Source organism: Capra hircus, chromosome 13, assembly GCF_001704415.2.
Source record: "Capra hircus breed San Clemente chromosome 13, ASM170441v1, whole genome shotgun sequence".
In the NCBI taxonomy this organism is placed as follows: Eukaryota; Metazoa; Chordata; class Mammalia; order Artiodactyla; family Bovidae; genus Capra; species Capra hircus.
Window position 1 is genome coordinate 58,810,244 of NC_030820.1, and position 20,826 is coordinate 58,831,069.

Sequence of the window (20,826 nt, forward strand, 5' to 3'; positions counted from 1 at the left end):
AGTGCAGGAGACGTGGCTTCCAGCCCTGGTCCGGGAAGATCCCACGTGCAACTGAGCCCACGCACTGCAACTGCTGAGCCCGTGCTCTCGAGCCTGGAAGCCGCAGCTACTGAAGCCCACGCGCCCTGGAGCCTGTGCTCAGCAACAAGAGAAGCCACCGCAACGAGAAGCCCGCCGAATGTGACTAGAGAGTAGCCCCTGCTTGCCTCAACCAGAGAGAAGCAACGAAGACCCAGCACAGCCAAAAATAAAAATGAATTAATCTAATTAAACAAAAAAAGAAATAGCAGCCTCAGCGAACAGGTATCGAGCTCTTATGTCCCTGATACTGCACTGAACGCTTTGCAGACAACAGAGCGAAGGGACTGATGGGCTCCTGCAACAGCGTTCTGATTACAACCATGACCATCGCTGAGGCCACCCCAAGTTATTCTTGGTGTGTGAATGCTCAGTGGTGTCCTGCTCTTCGAGACCCCATGGACTGTAGCCTGCCTGGCTCCTTTGTCCCTGGGATTTCCCAGGCAAAAATACTGAAGTGGGTTGCCATTTCCTCCTCCAGGGGATCTTCCCAACTCAGGGACTGTACCTGTGTCTCCTGCATCTCCTGCATTGCATGAGGATTCTTTACCCCCAGGGCCACTGGGGAAGCCCAAAAGACCTCCAGCACCCGGTATGCCCGTGGTCTCTCATGCAGGTACTAACCAGGCCCAACTCTGCTTAGCTTCCAAGATCAGGTGAGATCAGGAGCTTTCAGGGTAGTATTAATTTGGGAACATTTGTGTAGACAAGAGATGAAGGAAGGCATGTATTTATAATTTTATTCTCTTTGGGCACAAAGACAGTTAGATCCTAGGTACAGCAGAAGAAACCTTCCTTGCCAATTTCCAAAAAGGACCTTTCCCCCAAATACCCATCTTCATACAACAGTTGGGAGAAAGGAAGGAGACTAGGGAAACAGAGGCAAAGAATAAGAGTTTCTCTCTCTGGGGAGACGTTCACACGATGGCCAGATGCAAAGTGCTAATCCGTACTGAACTGGCAATGAGCCACGGGAGTAATTAGCTAGCTTCATTTACTCATACATCAAGTTTGAGCATCAACTATATGCCTGGTGCTCTGGGGAGATAAAGTGGTGAAGAAAACAGTTCCCTATCTCATGGTGGTGTATATCCTAGCAGAGGAGACACACTCCAATCATAACAGAAATAAACATAGGGTTTCTACTTCTCTTAAGTGCAGCCAAGAAAAATACAGAAAGTTATGAGGAATTCTGAGTGCAGTTGGGAAGGGGGGATGGATAAGGGCTTAGGGAATATTTTCCTGGGAACTGGCCATGGAAGTTGCAATCTGGGAGTGAGTAGAAATTAGTCGGATTGAGAAAGGGGGAGAAATCATCCAGGCAGAGGAAGAGAAATGGGTGGGGGAGGGAGTGAGTTTGTGAGTTTGTGTGAATTGTATGGTGAGTCAGGGAAACTGAAAGATGTCCATGTTGTCTTGTTGTTGCTATTGAGTCACTAAGTTGTGTTCGATGCTTTTGCGACCCCATGGACTGTAGCCCAACAGGCTCCTCTGTCCATAGGATTTCCCAGGCAAGAATACTGGAGCAGGTTGCCATCTCCTTCTCCAAGGGGATCTTGCCAACCCAGGGATCAAACCCGTGTCTCCTGCGATGGCAGGTGGATTCTTTACTGCTAAACGATCATGGAAGCCCTGACCAGGTTGTCTGGAGAGAAGTAAACAAAAGCCTAGGGCTTCCTTCCGTATTGGCTGATGTTTCTCTCTAATTTCTGGATGGGAAGGGGATTAGATGGAGCTGGTGTGAAACCAAAGCAGCTCATCAAAGCCAGTGGTGGTCCAGTCCAGGTGGGAGAGGCCTGAGGCTCAAAGGAGGGTGGTGGTTGGCTGTAGGAGCACAGCTGGGAGGAGCTGCTGAGGGATTGTGTCCAATTCTGAGGTGACTCTTGAAAGAAGGGCAGGGTTATAACTGCTGAGAAGGAAAGAGAGTTGCATTGTGGATCAGGGGAAGTAAGATGTAGAGAGAGAGAGATTTGGTCCCATACTTTGTCTTCTGCAGTGATGTAAAAGCTGGCAGAAGCAGCTATAGTTCCAAGCAGAGGCCGGTTAGAGGAGCTTGTAGAAATGCCACCTGCTGAAGCTACCGACTTTTGTTTCTGCCTCATTCCCACTGCCAGGTGGTCATCTCCTCTCTAAACCAGGAGGGTGGGCACAGCTCCTCAGCGACTGCCCCACACTGGCTCTCTGAGAACCCAGCTTGCCGTCCTGCTTGCCTTTCCACTTTTCTTCAGTTCACTCGAAATAGCAAAGTGGCAGAAACTCAGAGTGTTCGAGCTGGGTCTCATCTATTCTTTTTGCCACATTTCAGAGCTTTATGGTGCCTGTGCCTAGGAGAGGTTAAGGTCACAAGGCGGCAGGCAGAAAAGTAGGGATCCAAATGCGAGTCTCTCTGACTCTGAAGCCTGCTAAGGCCAAGTCACTGCACAGCCTCCCAAAGTCCAAGTCAATTCCTATTCTAATCTGCTAAAGTCTCTGTGCGTGCGTGTGCTTAGTCTCTCAGTTATGTCCGACTCTTGGCAGCCTCATGGACTTTGCAGCCCACCAGGCTTCTCTGCCCATGGAAGTTTCCAGGTAAAAATATTGGAGTGGGTTTCCATTTCCTACTCCAGGGGATCTTCCCAACCCAGGGATCAAACCTGGGTCTCTTGCATCTCCTGCATTGGCAGGCAGATTCTTTACCACTGAGCCACCTGGGAAGCCATAGGCAGGAGAGGCAAACTCAAATGATCATAAGAACCAGGCAAGAAGTATGTGTACCTCAGGCAGGAAGGCCAGGTGTCAGACATTTGAGAGTGGTGGGGACTTTGGCATGGTCAGACAGATTTCAAAAGATAACTATTAAAACTGGGGTCAAATGAAGTACTCTACTGCTGAGCCCACTGAGACCCCAGCCCACTGCTAGGGTCTTAGTGGCCTTACCCTGGTTTCCTCTGCAAACTGGGCATTAAAACTAGGGGTCGCTGGAGCATTTATGCCCAATGCAAGACTCCTCTAATGGATATTCTGTTCTGAAGCCTCCCACCCATCCCATTATGTTATCAATGACTATGTGCAAATTGCTCTTGATCTGAGGCTCTCTCTATCCTCCCCTGCTGGCTCCCCTCTCTCCCTCCACAAGGATCTGATCAGCAGCATCACAGCCCAATCCTGCTCCCTCCTCGCTTTATCCTTCACAAGTCTCCCCCTACTCCCAGACTCTTGTACACCTGAAATTACAGAGTTAGTGGCAGGGAATAGGAGGGTAAGGATCCTGGGACATTTCCATTAAAGTATCTAGAAAAGGATCTTTTCCTTGGGAAGGTAATTTTACCATGAGGGTATCAGCACACAGCAGGAAGTAGTAAATAAATAAATGCCACAAACAAGGAGAGACAGAGATCATAAATATGCAAGGAACTCTGAGTAGCAAGTGGTTGCTGGGTCCCTGCTCTGTACAGTGTCATGGAACCCCATTAACAAGATGAATGTTTTTCTTCTACTAAAATCCTTCTTTGAAAAGTGTCTTTGTTTAGCATGTTGGCTTCCTTCTCACAGATTCCATGACTTACTTCCAAGAATTCTTAGTTAGTTTTAGGGGAAGGTGATGGAATGGTTCATACTTCCCCTCTGAGGGCCATGAGAGAGAACAGTTATACAGAAGTCACAATTGTTAAAACCACATATACTGTAAATATTTCAAATCCTGTGGTGTATGGGAAATATGAACCCCTGAGGTTCACGAAGGTTTTCCTGGATGTAGGAACTTCTTTGAGATCCATGCAGCATTCTCTCATCCATCTTTATGAGGCTGCTGAGTCCAGACTCAGAATATCAGGAGTAAATGCAGAATGAAGAAAGCTCTTTGATCATCTTTAAAGACAAAGGTCTCCTCCTTCAATGTACTTGGAAGTATTTCAAATCATGTAAATACATAGATAGGCTTAGAATGATCAAAGCAGAGAGAATGGTGCTATCTGTTGGCTTGTGACTGTTTATTTTCCATCATATTGTAAAGCATAATGTTTTTTAAAAAAAAAAAAGGAGAGAGAAAGAAAAGTTTCCAAAAGCATAATAAAAATCCCCTTACCACCTCCATTTTTCCTTTCCCACCCACATTCTCCAAAAAGGGAAGAAAGAGAGAGGAAGAAGGACAACCCTGAGGAAGAAGCACAGTATCCACATGACATCTTTTCATGGGAGATGCTGATGAATGACAACATTCTGCGAGGTAACCTTAGGAGAGATGAGAGAGCGGCAGGCAGACTTTCAAGGAGTCACTGCAAAGACTCTCTGGAGGCTCCCCGCTTTGCAAAGTCCATATAACAATGCAGACTTTGTACACACTGTGTGTCAGCTAATATTGAGTTCCTGTAATTAATCAAAGAGAAAAAAAATTCTCTCTAATCTTCCGGAGGTATATTGAGTTATGTTCATGCTGTTGCTTACTAATTTAGCCAATACCTCATTAATAAGGATTGCTCATAGCTTTTCAGCTTGGTTCCAGGCACTGGGATAAGTAATTAGTATTGATTATCTCACTTGGTAGTCACAATTCCACAAAGCAGGGACTGTTACTAATGTCCCATTTAAGAGATGTGAAAGTTAAGGCACAGAGAGGGTAAGTGAGTAGCCTAAAGCTGCTCAGGGAGGCAAGGAATAGAACCAAGATTGGCACACAGGCAAATCTGACCCTGGAGTCTTTCCTTTTAGCCTACAAGTCATACAGGTTACTGTCCATCGCACAATATCATGTGCATTTCTCTGGATGAAGAAATGACCAAGGGTGCCTCAGGAGAGAGGGATGGCAAGCTGACAAAAAACATTTTAACCACCGTTGGAAAAGTTGCATGGTTAGAGCATCAAAATTAGATACTGCATTAAGAATTCAGACAATGGCCTCAATGTAATTACTGACAAATAATGACACATTTGTATAATGGAATACTACACAGTCATTAAAAAGAATGAGGTAGAGTTTATATAAGCTGAAGTGGAATAGTCTCAAAAACAAGAGTATTATTATTTGACTGTCATGCAGCTTGTGGGATCTTAGCTCCCCGACCAAGGGTTGAACTTGGACCTGGGCAGCTAAAGTTCAGAGTCCTAACCCTTTAACCACCAGGGAGTCCCTGAATGCTAATATTTTTAAATGCAAGATGGAAACTGCAGATGGTATGCTTCTATGAGGACAGCATCTTTCTGGAAGAAGACATAAGTCATTGGGTCTCCCCCTCTGGCTTGGGGACCTGGAGACCAGAAAACCCTAGAGATCTGGGATTAAAAGAAAACATGCTTTCAGTCCATGTTTACTGGTACAGTTTCAGTTTTTAAAAGCACATGTGCATGTTTTGATTTTTCAATTCAAGAATCTAGTGTAAAGAGGGTTCTGTTCTGTTGGAAGAAAATGGCTTCTGTGTTGATGACCTTGTGCTTCTGCTTTTCATGATCCCTGTTCTACCTCCAGATTTGCTAGATGGGAACCTTGACCAAGACAGTCTTCATCTCGGGCAAAAGTATTTTGTCACATAAAAGCATCTCACACCTGGGGAGACCCTTCATGAACTTCCAGGATAACTCACACCATCGATGGCACTCTTCATTGTCCATCCATTCAGAGGACCATTTACAGCATGAAAGATGCTGAGAAGTGTTTGGACCATTGTTGAGAACTGGATGATTTTGTCAGTGTTTTTTTCTCCCTAGCTCCTTGAGAGTAGGGCTACAGCGTGAAGATCCCCAGAAAAGGCAGCAAAGAACTACCATTTAGATGCAACAGGGTCAAGGACTTCCCTGCTGGTCCACTGGTTAAGAATCTGCCTTCCAATGCAAGAGATATGGGTTTGATCACTGGTTGGGGAATAAAATCCCACATGTCACTGGGCAACTAAGCCAGTGTACCAGAGCTAGAGAGGACTCTGTGTGCCACAATGAAAACTCTTGAGTGCTGCAAGTGAGACCTGATGTAGCCCCCCAAAATCAATAAATATATTAAAAATAAATGCAACAGGGTTTAACTGCAGGTATGTTAAGAATCACAGAAGTTGGGACTTCCTGGTGGTCCACCGGTGAAGAATCCACCTGCCAATGCAGGGAACACAGGTTCCAAACTTGGTCCAGGGAGATTCCACATGCTACGGGGCAACTAAGCCTGTGGGCCACAACTACTGAAGCCTCCGTGCCCTAGAGCCCATGGTCTGTAGCAAGAGAAACCACTGCAATGAGAAACCCGCACACCGCAGCTAGAAAGTAGCTGTACTAGCCCCAACTAGAGAAAGCCCGCGGGCAGCAACGAAGACCCAGCACAGCCATAAATAAACAAACTTTGAAAAAAAAAATCCCAGAATTTTAGTCTGTAAGAAGTTTTAAGGGTTTTTCTGGGCTGGCCCAGGCAAGTGAGAGAGGTATGGAATGAGTCTCCAGGCAAACGGGGGAGGCAGGCTGCCTTTGTCCCCATCACGCTCCCTCCCCTGTGGTCAACTGCAGAATGACATGAATCCTGGGTACAAACACCTGAACCAGATGGGAGGCCTCCTTTGAGGGGACTGTTCCCAAGACCAGAAATGAAGGACGAGCAGCCGCAGGACACTGCAGCTGTGCACTGCATGTGTCTAACACTGGGGAAGGTGTTAGTTTAACCATTTGTTACTTTCCCTGTGGGTGGAGTTGTATTATGAGGCCATTGGGCTTCCTCTTCTTTCTCTTCTTTAATGTTATCTTAACTATTCTTTCCTTTCATGAATTTCAGCAGCTCTCTGTAGCCACGACTACATTGAAAAGTAAAATTCCACAAGTTACAGGGAACCGAGAGTCACTTAACATAGCAAGATGGTACATTTCGCAACCAGAACTTGCCTGGAGATTGGCAACTCTATTAAATTATTTCCTTTGAATGTGTCATGCCTAAACATGGGTGCTGCAGAACTTGAGACACCGTGGCTGCAATGATCTGTTTCATTTTCAGCGATTTTTAGATTTTTTTTAAATGAAGTGAGAGCTAAGTAATTTCTTGCATCATCCCCACAGTATAAAGAAGAGTAGTTTCTCTTGGAGTTTTTTTTTTTTTTTTTAACTTTGCAAAGTAGTTAAATGAGATGCTGAGGGAAAACTGCTGTCTTTCTTGTGCTTGATATTAATTTGCTTGGATGGGCTAGGAAAATAACTGGCTTCCACTCCACTTTGAGGAAAAAGTTGAAAAGTTCTCAATGGAAAGGCTCCAGAATGCAAAGGAAGTCATCTGAAGTTATTTAACTGAGATATTGAAATACTCGTTTCCAGATTAAGAGAAACAGGACTTCCCTGGTGACTCAGTGGTAAAGACTTCACCTGCCAATGCACTGGACATGGGTTTGATCCTTGGTCTAGGAAGATCCTACTTGTCAGAGAGCAACTAAGCCTGTGAACCACAACTACTGACCCCATGCTCTGGGGCCCGAGAGCCCCAACTACAGAAGCCCACTTGCCCTAGAGCCCATGCTCTGCAACAAGAGAAGGCATTGCAATGAGAAACCCATGAACCGCAACAGAGAATAACCCCCACTCACCTCAACTAGAGAAAGCCTGAGAGCAGCAATGAAGACCCAGTGCAACCAAATAAAAAGAGAAAGAAAGAAAGAGCATGATAAGAATGCATCAAAAATATTAAAAGAAAAAAAAAAAAAAAGAGAGAGAGAAACAAAAGAAAGTTTCCTTGTTTTCTCAACATCTCTAAAAATGATCCTGACTATATGAACAGCCACAAACCTTAACTGATTTCTCCATCATAAAGTTGAACTCTGATCTTTTCAGCTTTGAATTCTTCCTGATGGTTCAGATGTAAAAGTCTCTCACACGGGGACTTCCATAGCCACAGAAGGCATTGTCGACTAATAAGAGTTTGAGGAAGAGACGGTGGCCAGAAAAAAATTCCAAAGCCACTAAGTGGAAATGAGGCATTTTCTTCCCTGATGCCTGAATACTGTGGTTATCCAATGGATTGGGGTCTTCACCAGACCCAGATGTTTGAATATACTTCCCCTATTCATGGGAACTTTGCTAAAATATGCTTTCCCTGCTTCACTGATTTGACACTTATTAAGCACCAACTGTATGTCTGATGTGTATTAGGGGGAGCAAGGTGAACAAGTTTCCTTAGTCTGAGCTCAGGGTTGAAATGATGCAACAATGAAGATCTCCCAGGTCTTCTAAGTAACTGATCTTTTTGGATGTGGCCCAAGACAGGTTGGTGTTATACCAAACTGTTTTTGTAGCCTGTAGTGCCCTAGAGACACAGCATATTTGTTCATCCATTCCCCAAAGCCCTTCCCCACCTCCAAGTTCATTCCTTGCTAGACAAGTCCCTGAATTTTTGTTTAAGATACTTGGTTTGGGGAAAAGAGTTGTTGAGAACAAAGGTGGGCCAAGGTAAGTGGTTGGGATTCAGCTTTCTCCTGTGAGAAACTTGTGGAGGGAGGAGGGCAAGTAGCTGAGAATTTCCTGGATCTCAGGACAGGACCCTCATCTGAAAGTGTAGGGTTCCCGTCCAGCTCCAACCCACCCCCCACTGCATTTTGCACAGTTTCTTCTCTTATTCTTACCTCCTATTTTGTGAAAGTCATCAGAGGAATTAAAGAAAGTGACAGGTGGGATCTTTTCCTATTTCATCTTTTCCTTCCTTCCTTTTTTCTTGCTTTGAAAGGTAAAGGGAAGGAATAGCATGGAGACCAAAAACAGTGTTTTGTGGCCTTTGAGCAGTCTGAAGCAATTACACCACCCCTATTAGGGGAAAGCTTTGTCTACGACTGTGCTTCTTAAACTTCGTGTTCTATTAACTGCATAGGAAAGGAAAGAAGGAAAGTGAAGTCACTCAGTTGTGTCCGACTCTTTGCAACTCCATGGACTGTAGCCTACCGGGCTCCTCTATCCATGGGATTTTCCAGGCAGGGCTACTGGAGTGGAAATTTTCTTCTCCAGGGGAATCTTCCCGACCTAGGGATCGAACCCAGGTCTCCCACATTACAGGCAGACACTTTACCATCTGAGCCACTAGGAAGGGTGACTATTAACTGCATGCTTCCTATCATACCTGTGGGCTGTTTGTATACTTTCTAACTTAAAGAACCATATTAAATTAAGCCAATTAAAAAAAAAACACTCTCCCAAAGCAATATGACCTATGAAATTAAAAATTTGATAAGCCAGCTTTGGTTTTTTCCCAGTGCACATTAGAATACATAGCTAACATTAACAAATGTCCCATCTATGGACCACACCTAAAATAATCTTGTGTGACCGAGGTCAAAGGCCCTGCAGGGTGTGGTTTTTCCGTTTGATTGATCAGGAAGAATTCAAAACTGGTCCAAGCTATTTAATAGATTGCAGAGAAATAAGTGCAAGTTCATACTTGCTCACGGAATTCTCCATTGCCTGGGGTCATATTTAGGGTTGTTAGGAAAACAACAAGCTACCTGTTCTTTAAGTTCTTCTCTCATTCTGTTAGCAGGAATTTTTTTCCAGGTTATCAGGTTTATTCATTTTGTTGTTAGTAATGAGCCACAGACAAACCAACTGTTAGCCTTACAGGAGACACCACAAGGAAGATTATAGACAACAGGCTTTGCAACTGTCCCTGTTGATTTCTTGAGCCCACCATTTTGGTGTTTCCCAAAGTATAGAAGCCACTTGATGTTTTCGCTGTTAGTAATTGACTCTCATGCTCTTTCAACCTCTGAGTTTAAATTCTGCACCCAAGTGAACATTCTTTTTAAAAATATTTATTTATTTATCTAGCTACAACAGGTCTTAGTTGTGGTGTGCAGAATCTAGTTCCCTGACCAAAGATTGAACCAAGGTCTGCTACCTTGGGAGCTTGGAGTCTTAGCCACTGGACCACCAAGCACCTTTCAGCTTTTGTTAACCAGATGTCAAATATCTCCAAGAGAGAAGCATCCTACTGCTTTCTTACCCCACTTCTCCCCAACTCCAGCCCCCAAATGATAGGCTGCTGTAACACATGTGTGACAAACAAAACTGCTCTTGCTTTTGTGAAGCAAAGGTTTGTTCCCTGATCAGGAATCAAACCCATGACCCCTGCCCTGGCAGCCCAGAGTCTTAACCACTGGACCATCAGAGAAGTCTTGAGAAGCAATGGTTTAAAGAGAAAGAAAAACTGGTTCACTAATTAATAAACTCATGGCAAACCACTCTGAATGGGCAGATGGGTCACCTGGACTTGCCCAGGATTAACACTTCTTTGAGGTGCCTTAAGAACTGGCAAAGCCTCCCTGGCAGGAGCTGCCCTCTCTGGCGCAGGCGCACATGCCGCACTCTAGTTCCTAACTCCGTCCTGGCCGTGAGCACACAAGAGCCCTCTCCCGTTCTGCTAAACACAAGGCTCATGAGCACTGTATTTGGAAATGATTCCTAACAGATGACTTCCCCTTTTTGCAACTCATGTTGAAGTCTTCGAGTATCACTTGTAGGGGCATTTTTTTTTGTTGTTACTAGCCTCCCACCTTCCTCCTTTGAAGTTATTTCCCCTCTTGTCATTTCCTCTCTGAGTCATCACGGTTCCAAGATGACCACACATGTTTCTACAGCCGCTTCCCCATTCCATTATCATGCAGGCCACTTTCCTTTGAAAAGTCTCCTAGCAGACGTTTTTTAACTTTAGGTGTAAGCTCGATGGTGTTCTGTTTTGCTTTCTCCCCCGCTCAATCGCCACCTCCCCCCCCCCCGCCCCCGCCCCCGCCCCCGCCCCCTCAGCAAAGTGAGCTCTTTAGTAAATACCCTGTTAAGGGAATTAAAGGTTATCAAACAGGGGAAAGAATAATATTCTGTAATAGATTTTTAATGCTAATGATGATTTATGAAGTATTGAGAAAGGGGACTAAACCTTTTTTCTCTGTGGCATTTAGAGCAGCATCTGGCTTAATATTTGTGGAATGAAGGAAAGGATTTTCAACAGAAAATGGAAATAAAGTTGGTGAAAAATAAACATCAGTTTCTTGGGACTTTTCCTGGCGGTCCAGTGGTTAAGATTCTGAGCTTTCACTACAGGGGGGCAAGGGTTCAATCCCTATTCTGGGTACTTATCTCTCAGGCCACTCAGTGTGGCCAAAAAAAAAAAAAAAAAAAATCAGAGGGGGTGGGAGGGAGGTTCAAGAGGAAGGGGATATATGGGATATATGTCTATTTAAGGCTGATTCACATTGTTCTATGGCAGAAACCAACACAGCACTGTAAAGCAATTATCTTCCAATTAAAAAATTAAAAGAAAATCAGTTCCTTAAAAAAGGAAACTATTTAGCACATGCAATTCACTAAAAGCTATTTATACCTTTATTTACTCTTTATTCTGTTCACATCTCCTGACACTTTCAAACACCAAATGTCTTATTTTTTCAAAAGGCAGAGCGAATGATCCTTCTCTGTGTGCACTGAGAACAGCAGGGTACCATCCGAGATGGAAAAGGAAGCCCTGCTCGGTCTCCTGACTCACCTCCTGCTTCTGCTGTCTCCTACTGAGTGTCCGTGGGCACCCAGAGGCCTGAGTGATCTTTTAAAACGTAAGACAGCCCGTGTCACCTCCTGCTTTAAACAGGTCACTGGTTTCCACTGCAGTCCAAGTTCTTACAGTGTCGACGAGACCCAGTGTGCACAGGACACTGCTGACCCCTCAAATGCTGCTCCTGACACTTTCTCCCCTTGTGACTCTTCTCTGACGTCGCTGGTCTTTTCACCGACACTCTGCTCTCCTCAGTTCATTCCTGCCCTTACATTTGCTGTTCCCTCTGCCTGGAATACTTTCCCCATCATTCCAGTTTCCAGAGAGGCCCTTTCTGTCTATCACCTCTGTCAGGTCAGCTTGTTTTTTCTTTAAGGCAGTTAGCAGCATCTGAAATCATTGCGTCCCTTTACTGACTTACTGACATTCTGACCCCACAGGAATGTTGGCTCTTTGTTGATGACCCTGATCCCCAGAGCTCAATAACTATGTGTTGGGTGAAAGGATGCAGTGAACCATGAGCTGTATTTTCCACTGGGTGCTGTGTTGGCCTGTCCTGCCTTGGGAGGCAGGTGAAGGGGTCAAGCTGCTGGATAAAGTCAGAGGGAGGCCAGCAGTGCTTATGGCTATGACTTTGGTTGCAAAGGCTCAGAGCTAAGGCAACATCTGATCACGGGAGAAGAAGCGGGTGATTCTCAAGTGTCTAGGTTGAGAGGTGGGTCAGGTTGGGGACAGGGAGGGGTTAGGAGAGCTGAGAGTCAGGGATAACCTCTGTTCCCAGACATCTGATAAGCAGGAAGTACCGTTCCTGTCCTCAAGACTGTGTTGCAAGGGCTCTGCACGCCTGTTAACCTCCCATTCATTCACACACACACATACACCTGGGTGTTTCTTGAATACCTACTGTGTGTAGGCACTAAAGATGCAGCACTGAGGGTTTCCCTGGTGGCTCAGTGGTAAAGAATCCACCTGCCAATGCAAGAAACACAGGTTCCGCCCCTGATCGGGAAGATCCCACACGCCCTGGACAATGTAGCCTGTGCGCCACAACTGTTGAGCCTAGAGCCTGGGAGCCACAGCTCTGCAGCCCGTGCACCTAGAGCTCATGCTCTGCAAGAAGAGAAGGCACCGTAAGGAGAAACCTGCCCTCCACAGCTAGAGTACCCCCGCCACTCTCTGCAACCAGAGAAAGTCCTTGTGCAGCAAAGAAGATCCAGCACAGCTATAAATAAATACATAAGGTTGCAGCGCTGAATGAGAAAGCCCAGATCTATCCTTGATGGAGTTGACTTTCCAGAGCAGGAAACAATCAGTCTCCCATCTTGATAAGAGAGGCTGAGATGGACGGTGAGATGATGCAGTGGGTGTGTAAAGGGGGGCGGTTTAGATAGGGTGGTGCAGAGAGGCTTTGGCTGGCGAGATGCTTGAGAGGAGTACCCAGTGGTCCAGCCACAGGAAAAGAGAAGCATGCCAGGCCAGGAATGGCAGGGGAGAAGGGGAAGGAATTCGGTCAGGTCAGGGAGGAATTCAGCTGCAGTGGCGGAGCTGGTGGGAGTGGATCACTATGACCTCAGAGCTTCTAAAGGTACAAGGAAAGCCTGAAATTGTTCCCCACTCACAAACAAAGCCTCAGTGAGCATTCTTGCCCAGAAGCACCAGAGCAGGAGAGTCTCAGTGACCGGTGGACACTCTGACGCTACCCTAGCCTATCAGGGTCTAAACCAACCCTGGGAATGTTGGTGTTTTTTTTTTAAAAAAAAATTCAGAATCTTCACTATAGACCCTCCTTGACTGAATCTGGAACCATTTCACTCAGAGGTGCGATGAAGCAGGACCATTTGCTTTTCAACTGAAGCTGAAATCTGAAATGCTGAGAACATTTCAGGACATTTAAAAGTTATTAAAACATAAATATGATTTCAATCAGTTCTCTGGACCATCCACCTTTCAGTAACACAATGAAGACACTTGTCTGAAAATTCCCTTCAGAAAACCAAGTGAGCAAACAGCCTATAGCTCTACTCATAAGAGAGAACGTCTAGACTGTAGAGAAAATACTACAGAAAGTAGGTTTTCAAATAGTCAAGATTCTCAGAAAGTGATGGAAAATAACCACTATGCTTATTTGACCCAGGATTCCTCTTTCAATTTCTGGACATTCACTCCAGGGAGATAAAGATGCTATTTTCAGTATCACTTCTAAGTGTGTGGACGTGTGCACGCATGCACGCACACACACATGCACTCAGAAGTAAGCACAATTTGCATTACATTTAATAAAACCACTTATTTATCTTGTCTTTTAGACCTAATTTTCTAGCTTTTCTTGAATGAGTTGAACATGGAGCCAGTCAGCTACAGTCCACTGAGAGGCTGGATTTACCAACTTGGCAGCGCATCATGGTCTCTGTTTTTGTTGCAGTCACACTGTTTGAGGTCAGTGTTTCCTAGCTCTAATTTTATCACGTTTATTTTTCAGTTTTTCTCTTCATTTAATAAGACAGTTTGGGGAAACTTAATAAAAAGTCAGACAATTACACAGAGTCTGCTGTGCACACAGGTGAAATTCTAGTGATGAGGAAGTCCAGGTTGGCTGTTAAGCAGCAACACTGGAGGACAGCCTGAGAGGGCTCTGCTCACCTCCTGAAGTGCATAGGCAGACATCGGGACGTGAGAGGTGTTGGGGTGACCCAAGTGAAAAGCAGGGTTGCTTTAAAGTCAGATGCCCTGATGCAGGGGACCACTCCCCTGGCATGACCCCTTCAAGTACTGTGTTACCATCTCATCAGAAGCACCTAAACAACAATGCAGGCATTAAAAATACTGAGGTAGATCAACAGTGCTAAAACAGACCGCATTCTAAGACATGATTTTCACTGTGAAAGACAAGAAGCCCCAAAGATATTCAGTTACTGCTCCCACTCTTGTAAAGCCATTTAAAAAAGTATATTATTTGTGTATTGGTGGTTTTGTAGGAATGCTGGGGAAACCATGAGGTGAGGTTGCTTTAGGACTGGGAGTGGAAGGCTTGGGTTCTTGCCCTGGGGTTGCCCTTACTGGGTGGGGGTATTTGAACAAGTTCACATGTCATTCATCTAAGACTTGGGTCGGCAAACTAGGGCCTTTAGACCAAATCTGCATGACCAGTCCAAGAGTTAAGAATGATTTCATATTTTTAAAGGGTTGTAAAAACAAGAATATGCACTGGAGATCAGAGGTGGCCCACAGAGCATACAGAGCATATACACAGAGCATAATATACAGAACATAAAACACTATCTGGCTCTCTATGTAAAGAGTGTGGACCTCTTGCCTAAGGATCAGGATATAGCGAGGTGGTTAAGAGCTGGGCCTTGGGTCAGTCTGCCTGGTTGGTTCCTGGCATTCTACTTACTAGCAAATGACCTTGTCAAGTCATTTCAAGGTCATCTGTCCTCATCTGGTCTACTTTCCTCATCTGTAAAATGAGGATAAGAGTAACACACCTACCTCATGGAGATGGTGAGAGGATATAATAAGAAAAAGTAAGCAGAAAACTCAGCACCAGGCCTGGCAGGTGGACAGTCAGTAAGGGTCAGCTGTTACTATCTGTATAATATGGATAATATAATTTTATGGAGATGCTGAGACTATCAAATATATATTACATGCATATATATATATATATGTTAATCACATGCTGCAAAGTGCTGTAGAAACTGGGCAGATTTAGCGGCCCATAAATAAAAATAAGTCTAAATCATAAAAAAAAACAACCCTGGATATTCATAGAAAATGTCAATGTTATGAAAGAAATAAAAAGTAGTGGATTGTTCTAGATTAAGGTTGACAGAGACCTAACAAACAAAATGTGTGATCCCAGAATGAGTTTGGGGTTAGAAACACACACACACACACACACACACACACACACACACACACACACACACACACAGACATAGTAATAGCCAAAAAAGCTAGAAAGGATATTTTTGGATTTCTGGAAAATGTGAATTTAGCCTGTGTTTAAATATATATAGATTTATTTATATATATAAATATATATAAATAGATCACAAATGTGATAAAGTGCCTGGAATCAGTGAATCTAGGTAAAGGATAATGCGCAAGTTTACTGCTTTTTTTTCCTTCTGTTTTCCCAGTGCTTTAAATTTTTTTTCAAAGAAAATAGTTGAGTACAAAATTCTAGGATAGCTAATATACATAAGAGAGGCTGTCATGGGTTATTCAGCTGTAACTTTCACTAATGACACCTATGATTATTATGGTAATAATAAATATCACATATTTAATCATATAAGCAAGCTTCCCATTTCATAATTGCTTCATTTCTTTTTCCTGTTCTACTTAGAATTTTTAAAAAGATGTAGCAAAATAACACTGACCTTCACTTTCCTTGTGTCTGAGCAGTTTTTGGTGTTTTTTTTTTTAAGCAGTCATTTCAACTTTCTAAATAGCAAAACCTTTTTGATCCCTGCCACAGACTTGAGCTCTGCTCAGGCATAATCAGTACAGAAGATATCATGAAAACAGCATAGGAAGGCCTGCTGAGGGCTCAGGGCCAGAGCAGAGACCTGTGTCTCACTCAGAAATGTGTTAGAAGGTGAATGGGCACAAAGAGATGGGTTGTGTTATCAATCATGTACACTGAGTTTTGCTAGAAAATAATTTGCATCCATCTCTGAGTCAGACTGGTAAGGAGCTTTACAGCACATATTTTCTGCACTTAAACTCCCATGAAACTTTCCCCTCTAGAGCTTGCATATCACTGTTACATTTTTGACTTCATCAGAAACTCAGCACTGAAATCAGCCGCTGTCCTTAACCCAAACAGACTGCTCCATCTTCTGCCCCTGCAGACCGCCCGGCCACTCACCTTGGGCGCTCCGTCCAGGATGCCTGCTCCTTTCATGTTGCTCCTGTGAACCAGCTCCTCTGAGCCCGGCAGCTGATATCTCTCACTTCAGAAGCGGTTACGCAATGTCACTGCATGCCTCTGGCTGGTTCTCAGAAACTGAATTCTGTGGAGCTATCTGACAGCACAGGAAATTGTCAGAATGGTTCTCCCAGAAGGCAGACTTTCTGGAAAGGAGGAGAAGAAAACAGGTGGAGGAAAGACAAGAAATCAAGGTCACCCTCACTCCTCAATGCCTAACGTCTATGAGTAGAGACTGTCACACATTTGCTCTGAGAAACCGCAAAAGGGGAAAAAAATAGTCTTCTCCTTTTATAGGGTGAAGTTCCTACTTTGAAAAGTTGAGTGTATGAACGCACAGCAGTCTCATTCCCTGAACGTCGCGGAACAACTCCTACTGGACAGACCAAACTTATTTCTCTGATTAGAGGCCGCCAGGACAAATTTCTGATAGTGGTCAGTGTTTCTCCTTTCTTACCCCTTAAAACTTGCCCTGCAACAGCCAGAGAAAATGAGTCCAGGGACAGGGGAGCAGTATCCAGGAGACCTCCTCCCACATCTTCCTGGGTCAGGCACACACTTCCCCCTGCTCCAAACCCCATTGCCCACCCCCTGGTCTTTGGGTGCTGTCTCTGCAGCAAGGCTATGCTGAGCACTTGTCAATACAAGTATATTATCTCTCAAATCTCACCCGCCCACCATCTGAACTTGAAGCCACAATGCTAGTTCATCATGCAATTCAGTACAACTTGCTAAATTGTTCCACTTTCCTTGCGTGCGTGCGTGTTTAGTTGCTCAATCATGTCCAATCGTTTGCAACTCTTTCAGCTGTAGCCCATCAGGCTCCTCAGTTCATGGGATGTCCCAGGCAAGAATACTGGAGAGGGTTGCCATTTCCTTCTCCAGGGGATCTTCCCCACCCAAGAATTGAACCTGAGTTTCCCGTGGCTCCTGCGTTGCAGGCAGATTCTTTCCACTTTCCTTAAATTCAGACTAAATATCCAGAGAGGACCTACAGGGGCGCAAATGGCTTGCTAGGCGCACTGGCGTTTTTATTTCACGTAAACAAACTGGTGTCCATCCTTCCAGCCGGGCTCAGTTTCCGTCTCCAATGAGCTCTCTCTCTTCCCATCCCGTGATTACAGCACTTACTATCTTGTCTGCTGGTTGTCCTGTCTGAGCATCAGGAAGGATTTATGGGTGGAAAGAGCCGACTGATTTCCAGTGGGAGACAATCTATATTCTAAACTGTTACCTTTGTTGGAACTTCCCTGGCCAAGTGGTTGACGTGTTATAGATGAGAGCAAATAAGAGGGAAGGAACAAAGATCATACAGAACCGTCACAAAATGACTGAGCAACAAGCTCAAGGTGGAGATCCATAGACAGGACAGAGACAGGAGAAGAGGGAATAATCTAGGAAAGGCTTCACACGGAAGGCAAGGTATGAGAAGCAGGGGCAGGTCAGCGTAGAGCCTGGACTAACAGCGGTACCGGTTTATTTTTTACAGGTACATATCCTGTTTATCCTGTTTATCTTTACAGATGAGACAGATCGTTAAAATGGTACTACTGCAGGTGATATTTGTGAAGCAAAGGCCGCTACAAAATAGCAGATGATTTTAAATATGAATCTGGACATTTCTCTTAGGTGTACCCGTTTGCTCCTGCTTTCTTCTGCCTTTATCAGCATTCCTCTGTGTCGGTGACCTCAGGTCATGGAGCACCTTATAAGGAAGAGGCAAGCACTGTCCAGCTAAGGCTGAGGTTCGTGTTTTCAGAGAGGGAATTTATGAAACCAAACTCTGATGCCCCTTATGTACAGAAATGGAATGATGTTATGATTGCATTTTTAAAAGCCCTTATCTCTCAGAGATATACACTGAAATATTTACAGACGAAATTTGAAAATCCAAAATAATTCAAGGGGAAAGTGGATAGAGGTGATTAGCACAATACTGGCCATGCGCTGAAAATTGGGGAGTCTTGAGTCATGGATCATGTGGATTCATTACAGTACTGCTGATATTGAATTTTAAAAAGTAACAGCTTAATTAGCATATAATTCACATAGATCCCTCAGAGAAGGGAATGACAACCCACTCTAGTATTCTTGCCTGAAGAATTCCATGGACGGAGGAGCCTAATGGGCTACAGTCTATGGAATTGCAAGGGGTCGGACTTGACTGAAGCAACCGACGCTTTCACTACTTGACTCTAACGTGCCACAGAAGTACGACTCAGTGTTTTTTTTAGTATATTCAGAGTTATGCAACCATCACCACTATTTAATTTCAGAACTTCATCACCCCAATGAGAAAGACGATACCTATCAGCAGTCACTCCTTTTTCTCCTCTCCACACTGGCAACCACTGTTTTCTATTGTATTGAAAAAAAGTAGAAAGGCTGGACAAACTTGCTCAAATGATGAACAGATATAGACTCTGAACCCAAGTCTCCTGGAAAAGACAACAGATAGATTTCACGCCAATTTAAGTTTGGATGGTTCCCATCACCCTGGCAAATTCCAGACAGCAGTTCTTCCCAGTACTGAAGGGATGACCCTGAAGGTCCCTATACAGATTAAAATGCTGTCATTTGCATGTCTTTTTCAAGGAAAAACAGTCTGAACCAAAAAACAAAACTATTAGGATTTGACCCTAAAATTAAATACTCACCCCTGCATGGATATTCAGTGTGGTATTTTGTGAATGAGGGGCTTGACTTCCCAGACTCCTGTTTGATCAGCTATGATTTTTCTGAATGGAAAGCTGTAGACATTTTCCTTCGGTCCATTCATATTTACATTTTAACTTAACATTGCGAGAGTTGATTATTCTAGGAAATTGGGTTGTTTTCGCAATATCCCACAGACCAAAGGTTGAAACAGCTAGAATTAAGAGAACCAAGTGAGACAGCTTCTAATAAGGTAATCTCCCCTCCTCTCAAGTAATGTGCTGCTAAGAACAGTATTTTTGTTGTTGTTGTTATTTATTTGGATGTGACGGGTCTTAGTTGAGGCACACAGGGCCTTCGATCTTCACTGTGGCATGCCAGATCTTTAGCTGTGGCACGTGGGATCTAGTTTCCTGACCAGGGATCAAACCCAGGCCTCCTGCATTGACAGTGTGAAGTCTTAGCCACTGCACCACCAGCAAAGTCCCCGAGAACAGAATTTTGAGTTGAGTTTCTTTTCAGAACTTAGGGAGTCTGATCATTTTCATAACTCCTAACAAATGTGCAGGAAGGCATATTGTTTTGTGTACTGAGCTCTTTTTCATATGCTTTTATATTGTTTTTGTGTGGACTTTTATCTGACATTTAAGTCCAGCTGAATACCAGACTCAGAATGTCCAGAGCATTAACGTCCTGGCAGGACATTTCAGACTGTGCTGCTTTATTTTTTTAGAAGTCTTTATTGGTTTTGTTACAATATTGTTCTATGTTTTGGTTCTTTGGTCAGGAGGCATGTGGGATCCTAGCTCGTTGACCAGGGATCGAACCCGAACCCCCTGCATTGGGAGTCAAAGTCTTAACCACTGGACTGCCAGGGAATCCCCTGTGCTGCTTTAAAAATCACCTGATTATCGGGCAGATTGTAACCTCAAGAAGGTAACTCAAAAGAGCTCCTTTGGTCAAAGTAGGATTTCATGAATTGCCAACAAATTCATCTAAAAACCCGAGTATAGGGATAATACAGGGAAGACTGAAATACTGAAGTTATTATAATTAGCGATAGCTCAGCTTACTAGCCTGAATTTTGATCCCAAGGTTGAGAGGAAAAAGGAATCAGAGCAAGACTTGAAAAACGCTACAGAGGAAACGCTACAGGTGGAAAAAGGTGTGTAAAGCTGGAGGGCAAGGCTGAATGCAGAAAATACCACGAGCCAGTAGTCATTATGGGGGTGCAACCAGGAAGGGAAGAAACAATTGGCCAGAAAGTGACTGGGAAAAAGTCTTCATAGATGACAACACCTACTAAAGGGAAAAGGAAGACAAAGGCACAGGGCAAAGACAAGAGGTGCTGCTGCTGCTGCTGCTGCTGCTAAGTCGCTTCAGTCGTGTCCGACTCTGTGCGACCCCATAGACGGCAGCCCACCAGGCTCCCCCATCCCTGGGATTCTCCAGGCAAGAACACTGGAGTGGGTTGCCATTTCCTTCTCCAAGGCATGAAAGGAAAAGTGAAAGTGAAGTCGCTCAGTCATGTCTGACTCTTAGCGACCCCATGGACTGCAGCCTACCAGGCTCCTCCGTCCATGGGATTTTCCAGGCAAGAGTACTGGAGTGGGTTGCCATCGCCCTCTCCAGACAAGAGGTATGAAAGCTACGAAAATGCTGAAAGTTTTTCTCAAGTTATTTTGTTGTTGTTGTTCAA

The 20,826-nt window shown here is 44.4% G+C and overlaps 1 protein-coding gene across 2 annotated transcripts in view; it reads right to left on the reverse strand.

Annotated features, from left to right (window-relative positions):
• The window catches only part of CASS4 (Cas scaffolding protein family member 4), a 37,600-nt gene extending 18,478 nt beyond the window's left edge, over positions 1–19,122 (reverse strand). The window contains exons 1-2 of one of the 2 annotated variants that reach the window (XM_018057635.1): positions 18,780–19,122; positions 16,413–16,618 (exon numbers count right to left, since the gene is read on the reverse strand). In XM_018057635.1, coding sequence (XP_017913124.1) covers positions 16,413–16,448 — 36 coding nt within the window. In that variant the 5' untranslated portion in view covers positions 16,449–16,618; positions 18,780–19,122. Of the gene's footprint in view, positions 1–16,412; positions 16,727–18,779 lie in introns of those variants that run through there. The other variant, XM_018057633.1, reaches the window with a different exon arrangement.